This window comes from Mirounga leonina, unplaced genomic scaffold, assembly GCF_011800145.1.
Source record: "Mirounga leonina isolate KUSES-001 unplaced genomic scaffold, KU_Mleo_1.0 Mir_94, whole genome shotgun sequence".
Lineage (NCBI taxonomy): Eukaryota > Metazoa > Chordata > Mammalia > Carnivora > Phocidae > Mirounga > Mirounga leonina.
In genome coordinates, this window is record NW_023270855.1 from 4,217,700 (window position 1) to 4,233,320 (window position 15,621).

The window sequence follows — 15,621 nt, forward strand, 5'->3', positions numbered from 1 at the left end:
GCAGGCGGGCACTGTCAGGACATTCCAAGGAGCACAGCGGGGAAGTGGACACAGCCCCGTCAGGATAAACCTCAACTTCTAACCACTTCACACCCACGAGGACGGCTATTATCCAAAAACCCAAAAGGAAGCGTGGGCGAGGGTGGGGGAAACTGGCATCCCTGCATGCTGCTGGTGGGACCGGAAAACAAGGCAGGCACTGCGGAAGGCAGGAGGTTGAGGCTTCAAAAAGTGAGACACAGAATTACCACGCGAGTCGCGATTGTACTTCTGGGCATATGCACCCAAAAGGAGCGACAGCAGAATCTCAAAGAGGTATGTGTGCACCCACGTTCGCAGCAGCACTGCTCAGCACAGCCGAAAGGGGAAGCACCGCGAGTGCCCGTCCCTGGAGGCCAGTCCCCAAAGGACGACTACTGCACGATCGCATTTACATAAGGTCCCCAAAGGAGTCAAATGCCCAGACAGCGGCATGGTGGCCGCCAGGGGCTGCGGGGGAGGGGGGAGATCCTGTTTCATGGGGACCGAGTTTCCGCTTGGGAAGATGAAGAAGTTCTGGAGACGGACAGTGGGGATGGTTGTACGATCCAGTCAATGTCCTTAACACCACTGAACTGTATGCTTACAAATGGTTACGTGGCACACTTGGTTTTGTGTATTTTACTACCAAAAAAACTGTCTACCTCTGATGCGTTCTCCGATGACTGACGTGGTGGTCCCTGTGGACCACACCTGCTTCCTTCCCACCGGCCTGCTTTGCCTCAACCACCTGTGCCTTACGCCTGAGCCTTACGCCCTCGACCAGGGGGACTGGGCCCTGGGGCCTCTGACTGCCGGCAGCTGAGGCCCTGACCAGGCCTGATGCCTCCTGACACGGAACAGAAAGCTCAGCCACAGACCCTGAACAGAGGGTGTAGGCTGGGTCCCTGCAGGGCTGCACGCAGGAAGTGGGCTGCACCCACTCAGAGCCCCTGAACCACCTACTCCTGTGATTTCCCTGTTGCCTTGTTTTCTCTCTCTTGTCCTGGTTATTAAGAATACCCTCTACTCTATTTTTTGGTCTCTCATTCCAGTGTTTTAAAAAGCCACTTCTTTTAGTTATCATTTTGTTTTGTTTTTTTGAGGCACATTTTATTTAAATTCAATTAATTAACATATAATGTATTAATAGTTTCAAAGGTAGAGGTCAGTGATTCATCAGTCTTATATAATAATAGCCAGTGCTCATTCCATCACATGCCCTCCCTAATGCCCATCACCCAGCCACCCCATCCCTCCACACCCCTCCCCTCCAGCAACCCTCAGTTTGTTGCCTATGATTAAGAGTCTCCTATGGTTTGTCTCCCTGATTTTGTCTTGTTTTATTGTTTCCTCTCTTCCCCTATGATCCTGTTTTGCTTCTTAAATTCCACATATCAGTGAGATCATATGATAACTGTCTTTCTCTGATTGACTTTTTCACTTAGCCTAATACCCTCTAGTTCCCTCCATGTCACTGCAAGTGGCAAGATTTCATTTTTTTGATGGCTGAGTAGTATTCCATTGTAATTTCTTTCTATTGCCATTTTTCTTAAAAGTTCTGCTTCTATTTTTCTCTCTCACCTTAAGATTTTATTTATTTGACAGACAGAGGCACAGCAAGAGAGTGAACACAAGCAGGGGGAGTGGGAGAGGGAGAGAAGCAGGCTCTCCGCTGAGCAGGGAGCCCGATGTGGGACTCAATCCCAGGACCTGGGATCATGACCTGAGCCGAAGGCAGATGCTTAATGACTGAGCCACCCAGGCGCCCCAAGATTTTTTGTTTTAGGGGCGCCTGGGTGGTGCCGTCAGTTAAGTGTCTGACTCTTTGGATTTTGGCTCAGGCCATGATCTCAGGGTTGTGAGATGGAGCCCCGCCTTGGGCTCTGTCCTCAGCAACGAATCTGCTTGAAACCCTTTCCCTCTGCCCCCACCCTGCTTGCACGTTCTCACATGTGCACGCTCTCTCTCAATAAGTAAATAATCTTAAAAAAATTTCTTTTGGGGCGCCTGGGTGGCTGTTGGTTAAGCGACTGCCTTCGGCTCAGGTGATGATCCTGGAGTCCCTGGATCGAGTCCCGCATCAGGCTCCCTGCTCCTCGGGAAGCCTGCTTCTCCCTCTGACCCTCCCCCCTCTCATGTGCTCTCTCTCTCTCTGTCTCAAATAAATAAAATCTTTAAAAAAAAAAAAAATTCTTTTGTTTAAATTTTGTATATATCTTACATTCTTCTTCTAACTCTTATTCCCTTCCCCTCTTCTTTGGCAATTTTCTTTAGTGTGGATAAAATATACACAGAATGTACCATCTTAACCATTTCTAGGTGTGCAGTTCAGTGACATTAAGTATATTCACACTGTTGAGTAACTGTCCCCACCACGCACCTCCAGAACTTTTCCATCTTTCCAAACAGAAGCCCTGTCCCCATTAAGACATCTGCTCCCTTTAATTTTCATGATCAAATCTTGTATTCCCTCCTTTTGTAGTTTTGTTAACTTACATCTTAGGGGTGTATTTTCTATTGTCCCATATAAACCTTGTCATACTTTTAATTTTTCCCCCATAACTCTTTTGCACCTGCTGGTCTTTTAACCCTTGTGGTTTTCATCTTCAAACTAGAATCCCTTCTACATGTGCGCCCCATGGGACGGTGTGCGCACACACCCACACCCACACCCACACCACACAGCTCATCCCGTTTGACAAAAGGGCTGATGTAAGCAGCCCCTCCCGCAGAAGGCTGCTAGTCCCAGGCCAGCGGGAAGCCCACAGGGCCACCTGGCTGCCTCACGCACCTGGAGTAGACCGCTTCTCCACGACAATAGCCAAGAATCGCGGCTGTCTCAGGGTAGATGGCCTCGTATTTCAGGAGATGCCTCTTCAGCGCGTACAGAGGGTGGTTCTTATATGTGCCAATGACAGTCGGCAAAGGCTGGCCCAGGTGCTTTGCCTGGAACTGCAAAGACCAGAGAGACAACGCTGAGCATGTCTGGAAGAGGAGGTGAGGTCTGAGGCGGGCCATTCCCTCGACCACCTTGTGCAGGGAACAGTGGAGCAGAGGTTTCGCGAGCACCAGTGACTGTAACATAGCGTCTGTAGTCTGGTACTAGGCAGGTTTTAGATAAAGCATGGGATCCTGTGGCCTGTGGCAACTGTGGAAAGTCATCTAACCTACTCATTCTCGGTGCTCAGACCTAGCCCTCAGGGAGGACACACGGTTTTCCGCAGGAAGAAGGCCTTCCGTCCTCTGCAATGTGGGTCTACTTGATCCTGCTCGGGAACCTCAAATGGGCCGTTCGCGCCGTGTAACTCTCCTTAGTCCCCTGTGAGGAAAACTCATTCTCTCGGCACTTCTTTCAGGACTCTGATTTCTCAGTGGACAATTCCACTGCGGTAAGTCACATGCTAGTCATCAAGGTCTCCTGAGCTCTCCTGGCATCTCTTCAAACAGCCCCAGCAGATGAGAGCAGACTGGCCAAGCTCAGGCAGCTTCCACCTCAAATAGTCCGTTGTGACACCATCTGCACAATTCCCACTCACCCAGTCACATCTAAGTAAAATGAACCAGGAACAGCCCCTCTCAACGCACCGGAACTGGGGAACTGTACTGCTATGGGGGATGCTAAATAAACCCATGCTTCACCTGCCCCGACAAAGTGGGCATCATTCATGAGCAAATCCGGGCAAATGCTGAGCTCCACCCCACGCGACTGCCGTGCACAAGGAGCTCGGGTCAGTGGGCGGTCCTAGCACAAACTGTACTGCTTTAGCAGTCTGCTTCCCTGTGCGCCCTCCCGAGTCCCTTTCTCCCCAGGAGACGAGTGTTCTAGATCCAAGAAGGGATGTCCGTGTGTGCTTCTGTGAGCGTGCACTCGGGGCTCAAGCGGGGCGGGGGGACAGATGGCCATTGCATTCCTGAGTTTTTTCTTCTTTCACTCAGTGCAATTTATATGAATGCATACATATTTTAAAGCTCCAAATTTACAACTAGGCAATAACTAAAAGTATGCTGTATAACGGCTTTGAAGCCTGATAGATGTGGGTTCAAATACCAAGGCAGTTAATCTCTCAGATCCTCCATTTTTAACTGGTAAAATTAGGGCAATAGTCATCCCGGGTCTAAAGTATTGTGATACCCCCACACGGGGCCGGGCACATACAAGGGGCACCAAGATGGGCCTTTGAGCCCACAGCAGACCTTACCTCTGAGTCTTCCTTCTTCTCCCTCTCCACCAACGGGCTCTGGTACGGTCTCAGGGTTTCAGCCCACCACTTGGCATCAACCCGGCACTTGCGGGTCACAGTCATCCAGTCTGGGTCGTACCTCTGGGTGACATCCCGGACCCAGCCATCACTGTCGATGCCCACCACGTAGGTCATGGGCTTGGTGGCATACTTGTAACAGGCCAGAGCCTGGCCCACCACACCATGCACACAGTCCACACACACCCACTTTTCCTCCTGCTCACAGAACACCTCTAGCCACTGGTCTACACCAGCTGCTTTCTCTCTTTCTGCCCCCTCACCACCACTGGAGATTTTCCTGCCTCGCTTACTCTTACTGCTTGAAGAGCTCGTGGATGCTGCTGGAAAGCTAGGGTGCTTGGGGTGCTGAGGGTGCCTTCCACGTTGGGTCCTGGAGTCACTCTTGGACCCTGCCTTTGTCCTCTGGGGGGCTGGGGCCCTCCTCTGCCTGGGAAGGCCAGGCTCAGAATCCTCATCAGATGAATGAGGGGCTTCCCCGCTGGAGAGCTCAAAGTCAGAGCCGCTGCTGCCCTTGTCACTCCCACTCTCTTCTTTATAAGACACCCTGGAGGCCACCTGCCGCTCCCGGCCAGGCCGACGTCTCTGGGTGGCCTCCTGCCGCCCTCCCGCCCTGGGCTCTTCCCCGCTGGAGGAGGGCTCTCTCCGTTTCTTCTTGGCCGCGGCTGCCTGGCTCCTCTTCCCTTGGGCACTTGGACCTCCAGGGCCCTTAGAAGACGTGGCCTCCTGCCTGGTTCCTTGGCTGGTCTTGGGGCTGGTTTGGCTTTCTGGAACTGGGCTGCAAGTCTCCAAGGAGCCCCCAGGATCTTCTGCAGAGGTCTCCTTGGCAGCTTTCTTCCCCTTAAGTAGAACAGGAAATTTTGTTTTTTCTTTTTGTGCTCATGATATGACAGAGATCCTATAATCTGCCAGGGCTAAGTCACTGGCTACAGAACCAGCATACACAGGATGTCCCCAGCTCAGACAGAGTCGAGCTGGCAATCCTTTAGGAATGTAAGAATGTATTCACTAAAATCTGTGGCATCTTAGCTAAGCCACAGTGGACTCTTTCCACTCTAGCGCCTGGCTCGGGGAGGGGAGTGGGGGCAGCAAGGGAAACAGACCAACCTGGGTTCCATCTCCAGTTCTGCTTCTCATTCATTATGTGGTTTCAGTCAACAATATATACGTTTATTTACATTTTCTCAAATATTTATTACTTATGTGTAAACCTCTGAGTCTCAGTTTCCTTGGCAATACCCGCCTCGCACATAACATATCTTGCGAGCAAATACTGATGGACTTATTAAATTTGCAGCTTTAAGAACATGGAATTAAATCCTCTGGACCACTAAGTTTCAGACGGTGCTGACAGCACGGCAAGTCTAGTGCTGAGCCTCCTCCTTAGATGACAGCAGAACGCAGAGTCCCTCACCCCTTACCACTCCACACGGCCAAGGAGCAGGAGGACGGGGCCAATCTGCTGCATCACAAGGCAGAAACTAACCCACCAGGGAGCCAGGCCCTCCCTTGGGCCCCTCTGTGCATGCCAGGCTCAGGCTGCTGGAGGCCCACTGGTGTCCAGTCTTCCCAACACAGGGGTGAGCAAGGCAGGCTCCAAGGGGCCCATGCTCCATGAATGCCAACCCGTAAAAATAGTCCAATGACCAATTTTTTTCTTGGAAGTCTGGTAATTTCTCCCTCCCTGCTGAGCCAACTGCCTTTTAGGAGAACCCCACCTTTGCTGTGGGTAACTTCAGAGGAAGTGGCTGGAGAGACAGCACCAGTCGGGTCTGGACCTGCAGGGCCCGGAGGATCAGTAAAAATATCTGTGGGGGGAAAAGAATGATGCATTTATCCTAAGAAAAAAATCGAGGATTTAACTAATTCCATGGTGTTTGTTGTGGTAGTTTTTTTTATAACAGGGAAGAGTTAGAAACAACTGAACAACAGGAGCCGGGAACCCTACACGGTATTAAAAATGATGCTGAAGAGATTTATCTTTGTAGAAAAATGGAAAGATGTTCACTACATATTAGATGAAAAGAGAAGTTTGGTTTTTAATGTGTAATGTTAATTTTTGTAAAAAAAAAAAAAAAAACCACATAAACATATATGTGTATTTAGAAAAAAAAGGACCCATTTTTGGGTTATGGGTGTTTACAGGTGATCTTTTTTTTCAGCTTACCTACCTCCTGTATTCAACATGTGTTGTAATTATGAATAAAATAAAACAAACGAAGTATCACTTTGAGAAGAAAAAGTAGAAAACATCATCATCACCAGATCTCCAAAGTCTATTCTGTTTACCATTTTCCCCACAACGAATCTTTCCACTGGAGGCTGCAGTTCTACAACTTCTGCTTACCTGTAAGGAGGGGAGCCTCCTCAGGGGAATGAACCTCCAAAACGGCGACAGTGATAAAGCACCTGAGCAAGATCTTCCCACGCAGACCTCAGCATCTCATGAGTTACTCTAATGCCCGACTGAGAAAGCCACAAACAGGAGGGCGTGTTTTCTGTGAGACGCTGCATTATATCGAAAAAAATAATGACTTTTGCCTATTTCTTCTGGAGTTAAAAGCGGCTTGGTGGGGAGGATGAGAAAACATCAAAGAAACCCAAACTGAGAGACACTCTACAAAATTCCTAAGCAGTAGTCTGAAAAGTGTCAAGACAGGAAGGATGAGGGAAGACCCACAAACTGGCAGATGGAGGAGACGAAGGAGTCCCAACGGCCAAAGGCAATTCAAAGTAACCAGATGCCGACGGCCAACTGCTTTTTGATGAGGGTGCCAAGACTTGTCTCTTCTTACCAGTAGTGAAGATAACACAACAAACAGCTGGAAGAATAGTCTCCTCAACCAAGGACACCGGGACAACTAGATACCCACATGCAAAAAGGATGGAGTCGAACTGAGACCTCACATCATATATAAACATTAACTCAAAATGTATGGAAGACTCAAAATGGATGTAAGAGCTGAAACTATAAAACTCTTAGAAGAAAACGTAAGGGGGAAAAGTTTCATGATCTTAGATTTGGCACTGGATTCTTAGATATGACACCAAAAGTATAAGGAATAAAAGAAAAATAGAAAAAGCAGACTTGGGGCGCCTGGGTGGCTCAGTCAGTTAAGCGGCTGCCTTCGGCTCAGGTCATGATCCCAGGGTCCTGGGATCGAGCCCCACATCAGGCTCCCTGCTCCGCGGGAAGCCTGCTTCTCCCTCTGCCACTCCCCCTGCTTGTGTTCCCTCTCTCGCTGTGTCTCTCTCTGTCAAATAAATAAAATCTTTAAAAAAAAAAAAAAGAAAGAAAAGAAAAGAAAAAGCAGACTTCATCAAAATTAAAATTTTTGTGCCTCAACACACTTTCTCCAGAAAAGACAACCTACGGGATAGGAGAAAATATCTGCATATATCTGAGAGCGGGTTAGTATCTAGAATATAGAAGGAATCCTCACAACTGAACAATAAAAAGACGAAGAACACAACTAAAAAACGGGCATAGGATTTGAATAGGCGTTTCTCTGAAGAAGATACACGAATGGCCAACATACACATGAAGGCGATAACCATCATGAGTCCCCAGGGGAATGTAAATCCAACCCACAATGAGCTAGCACTTCACACTTATTAGGATGGCTAGAATAAAAAAGAAAAAAGGAAAATACAAGTGTTAGAGAAGATCTGGAGAAATTGGAGCCCTTGTACATTGCTGGTGGGAATATAAAATGGGGCATCCGCGGAAAAGTTTGACAATTCTTCAAAAAGTTAAACATAAAATGACTCAGCAACTCCACTCCTGGGTATACACCTAAAAGAACTGAAAACAAGTAGTCAAGTACGTACACATGTTGATATTAGTACTCTTTACAATAGCCAAGAGGTGGAAACAACCTAAATGTCCAGGAACTAACAAATACACAAAATGTGGTCTAGCCATCCAATGGGATAATATAAAGCCATAAAAAGAAACAAAGTGCTGACACAAGCTACAACATGGATAAACCTTGAAAACACTATGCTAAGTGAAAGAAGCCAGACACAAAAGGTTACATGATACTTATTCCACGAAAAACATCCAGAACAAGTAAATGCGTAGGGACAGAATGCAGACTGTGGCTGCCAGGTGCTGGAGGGAGTAGGATGGGGAGTAACTATTTAATGGGCACATGGTAGCCTTTTAGGGGGGGTAAAACATTTTGGAAATACACACAGGAACAGAGTTTGGGAGGATAAGTCTCTAATATTAATGCTTTTCCCTGGGTGGTGGTATTAGGGCAATATCACTGGCCACGTCAGGTGTCTTAGGCTTTTTCAAGCCGAATCAGAAGAGAGGTAAAGATGCCAGTCATTTGGGCTTTTAAGATCCAAGAAGTCTGGTCTCTTTCCCTAAACAAACAGAGAAGCTGGGGCTCAGATATAAGTACATGTAATGAATAGGAATCTTTCGGGGATAAAGCCATATTTCTACCTCTATTTTCGGTAGACAGAACTCTCCTCACTGCACTGTTGCCGGCCAATGTCACTTCTCCAATCGGAAGGTAGGGAAAAGCTTTCTGACAGATTTCAGCAGAAATCTGACAGTTTGAAAAAACATTTCCTTGGGACTTCTTTTTTTTTTTTTTTTTAAGATTTTATTTATTTATTTGAGAGAGAGAGAATGAGAGACAGAGAGCATGAGAGGGGGGAGGGTCAGAGGGAGAAGCAGACTCCCTGCCGAGCAGGGAGCCCGTTGCAGGACTCGATCCCGGGACTCCAGGATCATGACCTGAGCCGAAGGCAGTTGCTTAACCAACTGAGCCACCCAGGCGCCCTCCTTGGGACTTCTGAACATAATTTTTGAATAGTTAATGGAAACAATTCTAGGGCACCTGACCAAAAAGTACGTGCTTAATGCCCCAGGACACCAAGCAACAGAACGAATGCAGGCTTTCCACCCCACACACTGGTCCTGAACCTGACTCCAGTGCTTACCAGCGGAATGACCCTGAGAAAGTTCTTTGGCCTCTCTGAGCTTCAGAACCTATTTTTTATTTCACAAGCAATGAATAAGGAAGAACATGGAAAACACTGGAATGGCATCTGGCACGTGACTGCCATGGTCATTAGCTCACGGTCCTAGAAAATACTGGCACCAAGAGGAATCACTTACATGGACCAACTCTTCATCATCCCGCGCAGAGTAAATAGCAAACCTCCTTTCCAACGTCGTCTGTAGACCATCGCGTTCGTTGGTTGAGAGGTCTGCATTAACTGTAAATGTACCAATGAACCTGGAGAGAAACCAGGCGTTCCCTGTGTCACAGGTGAGGGCAAAGAGGAACGCTTGCTATCCTTTTATAGCCAAGCAAATCAGACAGGAGAGTCTCAGAAGGGAATCGTGAGCCTTGCCTGCCTCTGTTCTCATCTTCCCAGTCCGTGTGGCTGACCCCGGCTCACCACTGAAGACCCCAGCAGACTTCATGTCCCTGGGAGGTTCCCAGCCCCCCAGCTGCTCCGTGCACCTACAGGCCCCAGCAGACCTCTTCCCGAGTGCTCCTCACACTATCCTGACTACCTGGGGTGCATCTGTCTCCCCAGCCAGCCTAGGAGCTCTTCCAGGACAGAGAGCATGCCTGACACGTCTCTATCTTCAAGGCTGTGCTCAAGGCTCGGCATATAGGAACCCCTCAGGGAAAGTCTGTGGGAACTGACCTGCCCCCAGCCTCTGAGAGACACAAGTCCTATACTAGGGCTTCGCAGGACGGGCTGGAGGGCCATACCATTTCACCAGGTTTGACAGGTAACAGGCATCCACGTCTTGAGGTAGCACTCTGGTAAAGCGAGCTGGGATGATGGACAGGCCAATAGCAAGCAGATCCGGCTGGCTGCAGATGTTACTTCGATAGAAACCATTTGCCAGCAGGCACAACAGGTGAACCTGGAAAGAAGGGGAAGATGGTAGGCCGAGAACTAGAAGGGTTTTTGCTGCCACACTGAGAGATGTTTTGTGGGCGGGAATTATCTGTTATTTCTACACACAAGGAAGTAAAAATCCCAACATTAGCCATTTCCCAAGATCATGTTTTTCACCCTGTCTTCCCCCTAGATACTTATTCCCTCAAATAACCAAATCTCAAAATTGCAGAATACAGACTTTTTTTTTTTTAAAGGCCTTGTCTTTTAAACATATGCTGCAGGATTTGCTCCAAAAAGATCGGGAGGAAAAGTGAGTCGGGGGAGAGAAGGGAGAGACTGTGCAAGCGCCAATAGCTGTCCAAGCTGGGGGACAGCGCAGGTTCACCAGACAGCTCTCTGCGCCCTTCCCTGGGTGCCAGGACCCAGCCTCTTCCGCTGCAGACCCCAAGGCAAGCTGGCCCCCCACCAGAGCTCCAGAGATGGTCACATGACTCCTCACCACCTCCTCCACAACCTTACATCCTTTTCCCTTCCTCCCCACCGAGGACCTCCCCATTTCAGTCAATGGCTCCGCTCTTCTCCCCTCACTTGAGCTTCCCATCTTGGAGTCATATGAACTCTTTCCCTCATTTCACCTCTTCCCAAAGCTACAAGCAGCACAGCTGTCTCACGTGCTCAAGGCCTCAGGGAGGCGGGTGTCTTGTCTCCTCACTGTCCTTGCTCTGTGCTCGTCTCATCTCCCCATTTCTGCGGCTGCTGTAGACACACCGTCTCTTCCAGCCCTGCAAGCTCTACCCGCTCTGGTTGCTCACTGCCCATCAGGGGGACATCCAAGCGCCCTTCCCTCACTCACAGGCCACCAACGCACGTACCGTCCAAGACGCAGACACACGGGCTGTCCCACCATGCCCTCTGCACTTGGCGCGGGCAGCCTCCCCAGCTCCGCCCTCCCCCCACCGCTACCCGCTGGCCCTTCTCTTAAATAAAGCTGCCTTCCTCAGCCACCTGACCCACACCGGTCCCCTTCCGTGTTCTGAGTCTTGAATGTCCTGTTTTGAAGTCTGTCTTGTTCCATCTCTGAGATCAGATGCTCCTTAATGGCAGGAAAGAAGCTTTATACAAGTCTCTAACCCCACAAAGCCAAGTACCTTGTGAGGTCCATGATGCGGTTCAATAACTGCCCCCTGAAGTCAAAGACACCATCTCTTCAGCGGTGGTGGGAACTGAGGTTATGAAACAGGTGGAGGAAGGGATGGCGGGAGAGTGCCTGTGGGTCCGGCCCTGCTTTGTGCCGGCTCTGTGCTCCGGACCTTGCGTGTCATGTTTGCTCCGTCCCTACAACCCCCCTCCGAGGCAGGCACTTATCACCCCCCACCTCAAAGATGAGGAAACCAAGGCTCAGGGAGACAAAGAAACTCGCCAAGGCCACACAGTGAGTAGAGGAGCCAAACAAAGCCAGGCTTGACTGAGAACCGAGGTTGCGTGCACCACACTGCCCTGCCTCGACAGAGAGGACACTGTCCCTTCGCCCCCTGCCCTTGCCCTTACCTTGTGCGTGTCCTCGCGGACTTCTTTACCGAAACGTTTCATCATCCTCCGAAGATAGGTCTCAAACTCCACTTTTATCCTTTCACTGCCATGCACATGGAAAAATCCGAGAATGAAGTGGGAGACTGAGCCCTGAGCCCTGAGCCCAGCCCCCAGTCCCGCGTCATAGCTCCTGAATCACTCTCCTGGTTCTCCTGCCCGAGGCTGTGCTACTCGGGCACACCAGCAAGCTGCCTGTTTTCCGCTGGCTTTCTGCTCCTTCTCACCTGCACACCTTGGCTCGGGACATTCTCCACCCGTCACGCCTCATAGCCGTGCTTCGAAACACACATCCTCCAAGGAGGCTTCCCTGCCTGTCTGACCTCCCGACCACTGATTCCGTCCTTTGCACCAGGACTTCCGTGCTAAATTGGTGCACACTCATTTGTATGGTGCTGTTCTGCTGGGCGATCTCTTTCATGCCTGTGTCCCATGCATCTGTCCTCCTCCTTCGTGCCTAATGATGTGCCCATCAATGTGCAGAGTGCACACAGAGTGGGACTCATTCGCCAATTAACTGCCGGGCGTTGTGCTCACGTTCCCAAGCCACCAGTGGCTGCACTAGTCCTGGCGATCCTGGGATGGAGTGGGGGCTCCCTACCATAGGGGGGCACTGGCTCACATCGCGCAGTGTAATGTGGTGCGAAAGCATGAGTGTCAAGTTGGCCAGAGAGGGATTTGGATCTTGGCTCATCTGCTCCCTGGCTGAGTGACTCCTGAAATGTTACTTAACTTCTCTGAGCCTCCACGATCTCATCCACAAACTATCTTCAAGTTTAAGTAAGACAATGGACAACCTACAGAGTCCTCGGCACACACCAGATGTTCAACACTAAGGATTTCCTCTTCCCATGTCTGCCCCAGCCAGAGAATAAACCAGGAATTTTGAACGTGGGACTCTCTCACCTAAGGCTCCTAACCACATTGGTACTCAGCCCCCGTCTCCTATGTGTTTCTCAAAAACTTGTGTTAGGGCGCCTGGGTGGCTCAGTTGGTTAAGCAACTGCCTTCAGCTCAGGTCATGATCCTGGAGTCCCGGGATCGAGTCCCGCATCGGGCTCCCTGCTCGGTGAGGAGCCTGCTTCTCCCTCTGACCCTCCCCCCTCTCATGTACTCTCTCTCATTCTCGATCTCTCAAATAAATAAATAAATCTTTAAAAAAAAAAAAACAAACTTGTGTTAAGTAGCAGCTCTTGCTCATTTTGTGTGACAGGAATCTACAGACAAGGTAAGATAATCTTACCTTCTTTCCCTTGCTTTCGCCTGCTGGGGTGTTTCAATCTCTATCTCCACTGGTTTCACAGGCAGGACAGATTTAGAGAAGGCTGCATTTTCTCCCACATCACCTGGCACAGGTTCACCAAGTTCTATCAACAATAATGTTTTTTTAAATCAGTAATCATAGGGGCACCTGGTAGCTCAGTTGGTTAAGTGGCCAACTCTTGTTTTCAGCTCAGGTCATGATCTCAGGGTCATGGGATCGAGCCCCACATCAGGCTCCACGCTGAGCGTGGAGTCTGCTTGAGATTCTTCTCCCTCTGCCCCTCCTCACTGCGCTCTTTCTCTCTCAAAATAAATAAATAAAATCTTTTTAAAAAACTAGTAATAATAATAATTATGATAGCTATCATACTGAACAAAATGGAGGTTCTGCGGGGAGTGAAGAACAGATGCAAGATAGGAGACCCCTACTCCTACAATGCTTTGAGTATCTCAAAAATGCCACAGACTGTGCTGTTTTACATTTATTTCTCATTTAACTTGAACAACCCAGAGAAACAGCCCTTAGAGGAGGAAACTGAGGCACAGAGATACTGAGTTGAATTAGAACCACACCTCTGGTATCAAGGAACTAATGCTCATGTGTGTGTTTTAGTAGAGACAGTCTTTCTCCAAGAGAAAAAAAACCCCAAAGAACAATTTCCTATTCTGTATTACTAAAATAATGCATATCATAATTTGCTTCATATACAGGCATGATTTAGTGGTCTTCAGCCCCAACTGCAAACTTGTAATGATAAGGAATGCATCTTTTTTATCTCTTTATCCTCTACATCACTTGTAAACCCTAGCTGAAATAAACTGAATTCACTAAACTGGATCTGTGAACTTCATTAGCAAAGGCCCCTTTAAAGAGGCTCTGGGCCCAGAAGCAGTGACACCCCATTGGCAATGAACACACCTCATGCCAAGATATGGTTTCTACATACCAGTCACTAGTGAATGAGCCAGGCTTTCCTGGAGAAACAAAAGTTGATTATAGGTCTGGAGCAAGAAGAATATAGGATGGGCCTGGAACATCTTCTTGTGCCAAAAAACAAAAATGTTCTCAAAAACGTTTTTGAGAATGAGGCCATGTCAAAAGGACACAGTAAGGTAGCTGGCTTAAAGGAGCTCTTACTAGCCAAATCTGGGACAATCTGAAGATCAAAAAGTATAATGATGATAACTGATAACACATGAGTATTTAAAATATCTCTAAGTCCATAGTGATACTCAAAATAAATAAAATTCTTAAAAGAGAGAGCTCTTCTTTACAAAGTCATCTGATAAATGCATATGAGATGACAGAATCAGAAAGTTCCATTTTGCGATGCTCATTAAAATAATCTTTGATTCAGGGGCGCCTGGATGGCTTAGTCGTTAAGCATCTGCCTTCAGCTCAGGTCATGGTCCCAGGGTCCTGGGATTGAGCCCTGCATCAGGCTCCCTGCTCAGAGGGAAGCCTGCTTCTCCCTCTCCCACTCCCTCTGCTTGTGTTCCCTCTCTCGCTGTGTCTCTCTCTGTCAAATAAATAAACAAAAATATTAAAAAAAAAAAATCTTTGATTCAGTAAAGATAAATGCATACTAAAAACCATGAAGTAAAAAGTTACTGGAGAATAAGATATTCACACAGAATCAGAGTACCACCCGAGATGGTTAATTACAGAGGAAAAATGTACCTTTATATTGTCACAATCTGCCAGAACCACATTATATGATCACACTTAGCATCACTAGTAGGACAAACTGACATTAGGAGCCTCTTAATGGATGCAGTATGAAGTATTTTTGCAAAAAAAAAAAAAAAGTTTAACCTAAATTCAATCAAGTCTTAACTTACAGTTTATAAGAACCCAGGGGATACTGAAACACGTTTACCACCACCCTGAGGTGCCTATTTATCAGACAAAACTAGAATAAGAGACATCCCACAAAAGAAGAGGCCAGGACTCCTCAAAAATAGCAGTGCTACAAAAAGCAAAAAAAGATGCTAGGTGGGGTGTCTAGGCTAAGGGAGACTAAAGAGATGTAACTCACACCTTGATTAGACCCTGGATTAGAAACAGGCAAACAACAGCTATGAAGGATATTTTTGTAACAATTAGGGGCTTTTCTTTTTTTTTTTAAATTCTATATTCTTTTTTATTGTTACGTTAATCACCATACATTACATCATTAGTTTTTGATGTAGTGTTCCATGATTCATTGTTTGTGCATAACACCCAGTGCTCCATGCAGAACGTGCCCTCTTTAATACCCATCACCAGGCTAACCCATCCTCCTACCACCCTCCCCTCTAGAACCCTCAGTTTGTTTTTCAGAGTCCATCGTCTCTCATGGTTCGTCTCCCCCTCCGATTCCCCCCCTTCATTCTTCCCCTCCTGCTATCTTCTTTTTTTTTTTTCTTAACATATATTGCATTATTTGTTTCAGAGGCACAGATCTGTGATTCAACAATCTTGCACAATTCACAACGCACACCATAGCACATACCCTTCCCAGTGTCTATCACCCAGCCACCCCATCCCTCCCACCCCACCCCCCACTCCAGCAACCCTCAGTTTGTTTCCTGAGATTAAGAATTCCTCATATCAGTGAGGTCGTAT

At 48.0% G+C, this 15,621-nt stretch overlaps 1 protein-coding gene across 2 annotated transcripts in view; it reads right to left on the reverse strand.

Moving 5' to 3' along the window:
- The window catches only part of XPC (XPC complex subunit, DNA damage recognition and repair factor), a 36,606-nt gene that overhangs the window by 5,343 nt on the left and 15,642 nt on the right, over window positions 1-15,621 (reverse strand). For both annotated transcript variants that reach the window (XM_034997413.1, XM_034997415.1), the window contains exons 4-10: window positions 12,994-13,117; window positions 11,712-11,796; window positions 10,028-10,185; window positions 9,418-9,538; window positions 5,999-6,088; window positions 4,221-5,120; window positions 2,813-2,973 (exon numbers count right to left, since the gene is read on the reverse strand). In XM_034997413.1, coding sequence (XP_034853304.1) covers window positions 2,813-2,973; window positions 4,221-5,120; window positions 5,999-6,088; window positions 9,418-9,538; window positions 10,028-10,185; window positions 11,712-11,796; window positions 12,994-13,117 — 1,639 coding nt within the window. The remainder of the gene's footprint in view (window positions 1-2,812; window positions 2,974-4,220; window positions 5,121-5,998; window positions 6,089-9,417; window positions 9,539-10,027; window positions 10,186-11,711; window positions 11,797-12,993; window positions 13,118-15,621) is intronic.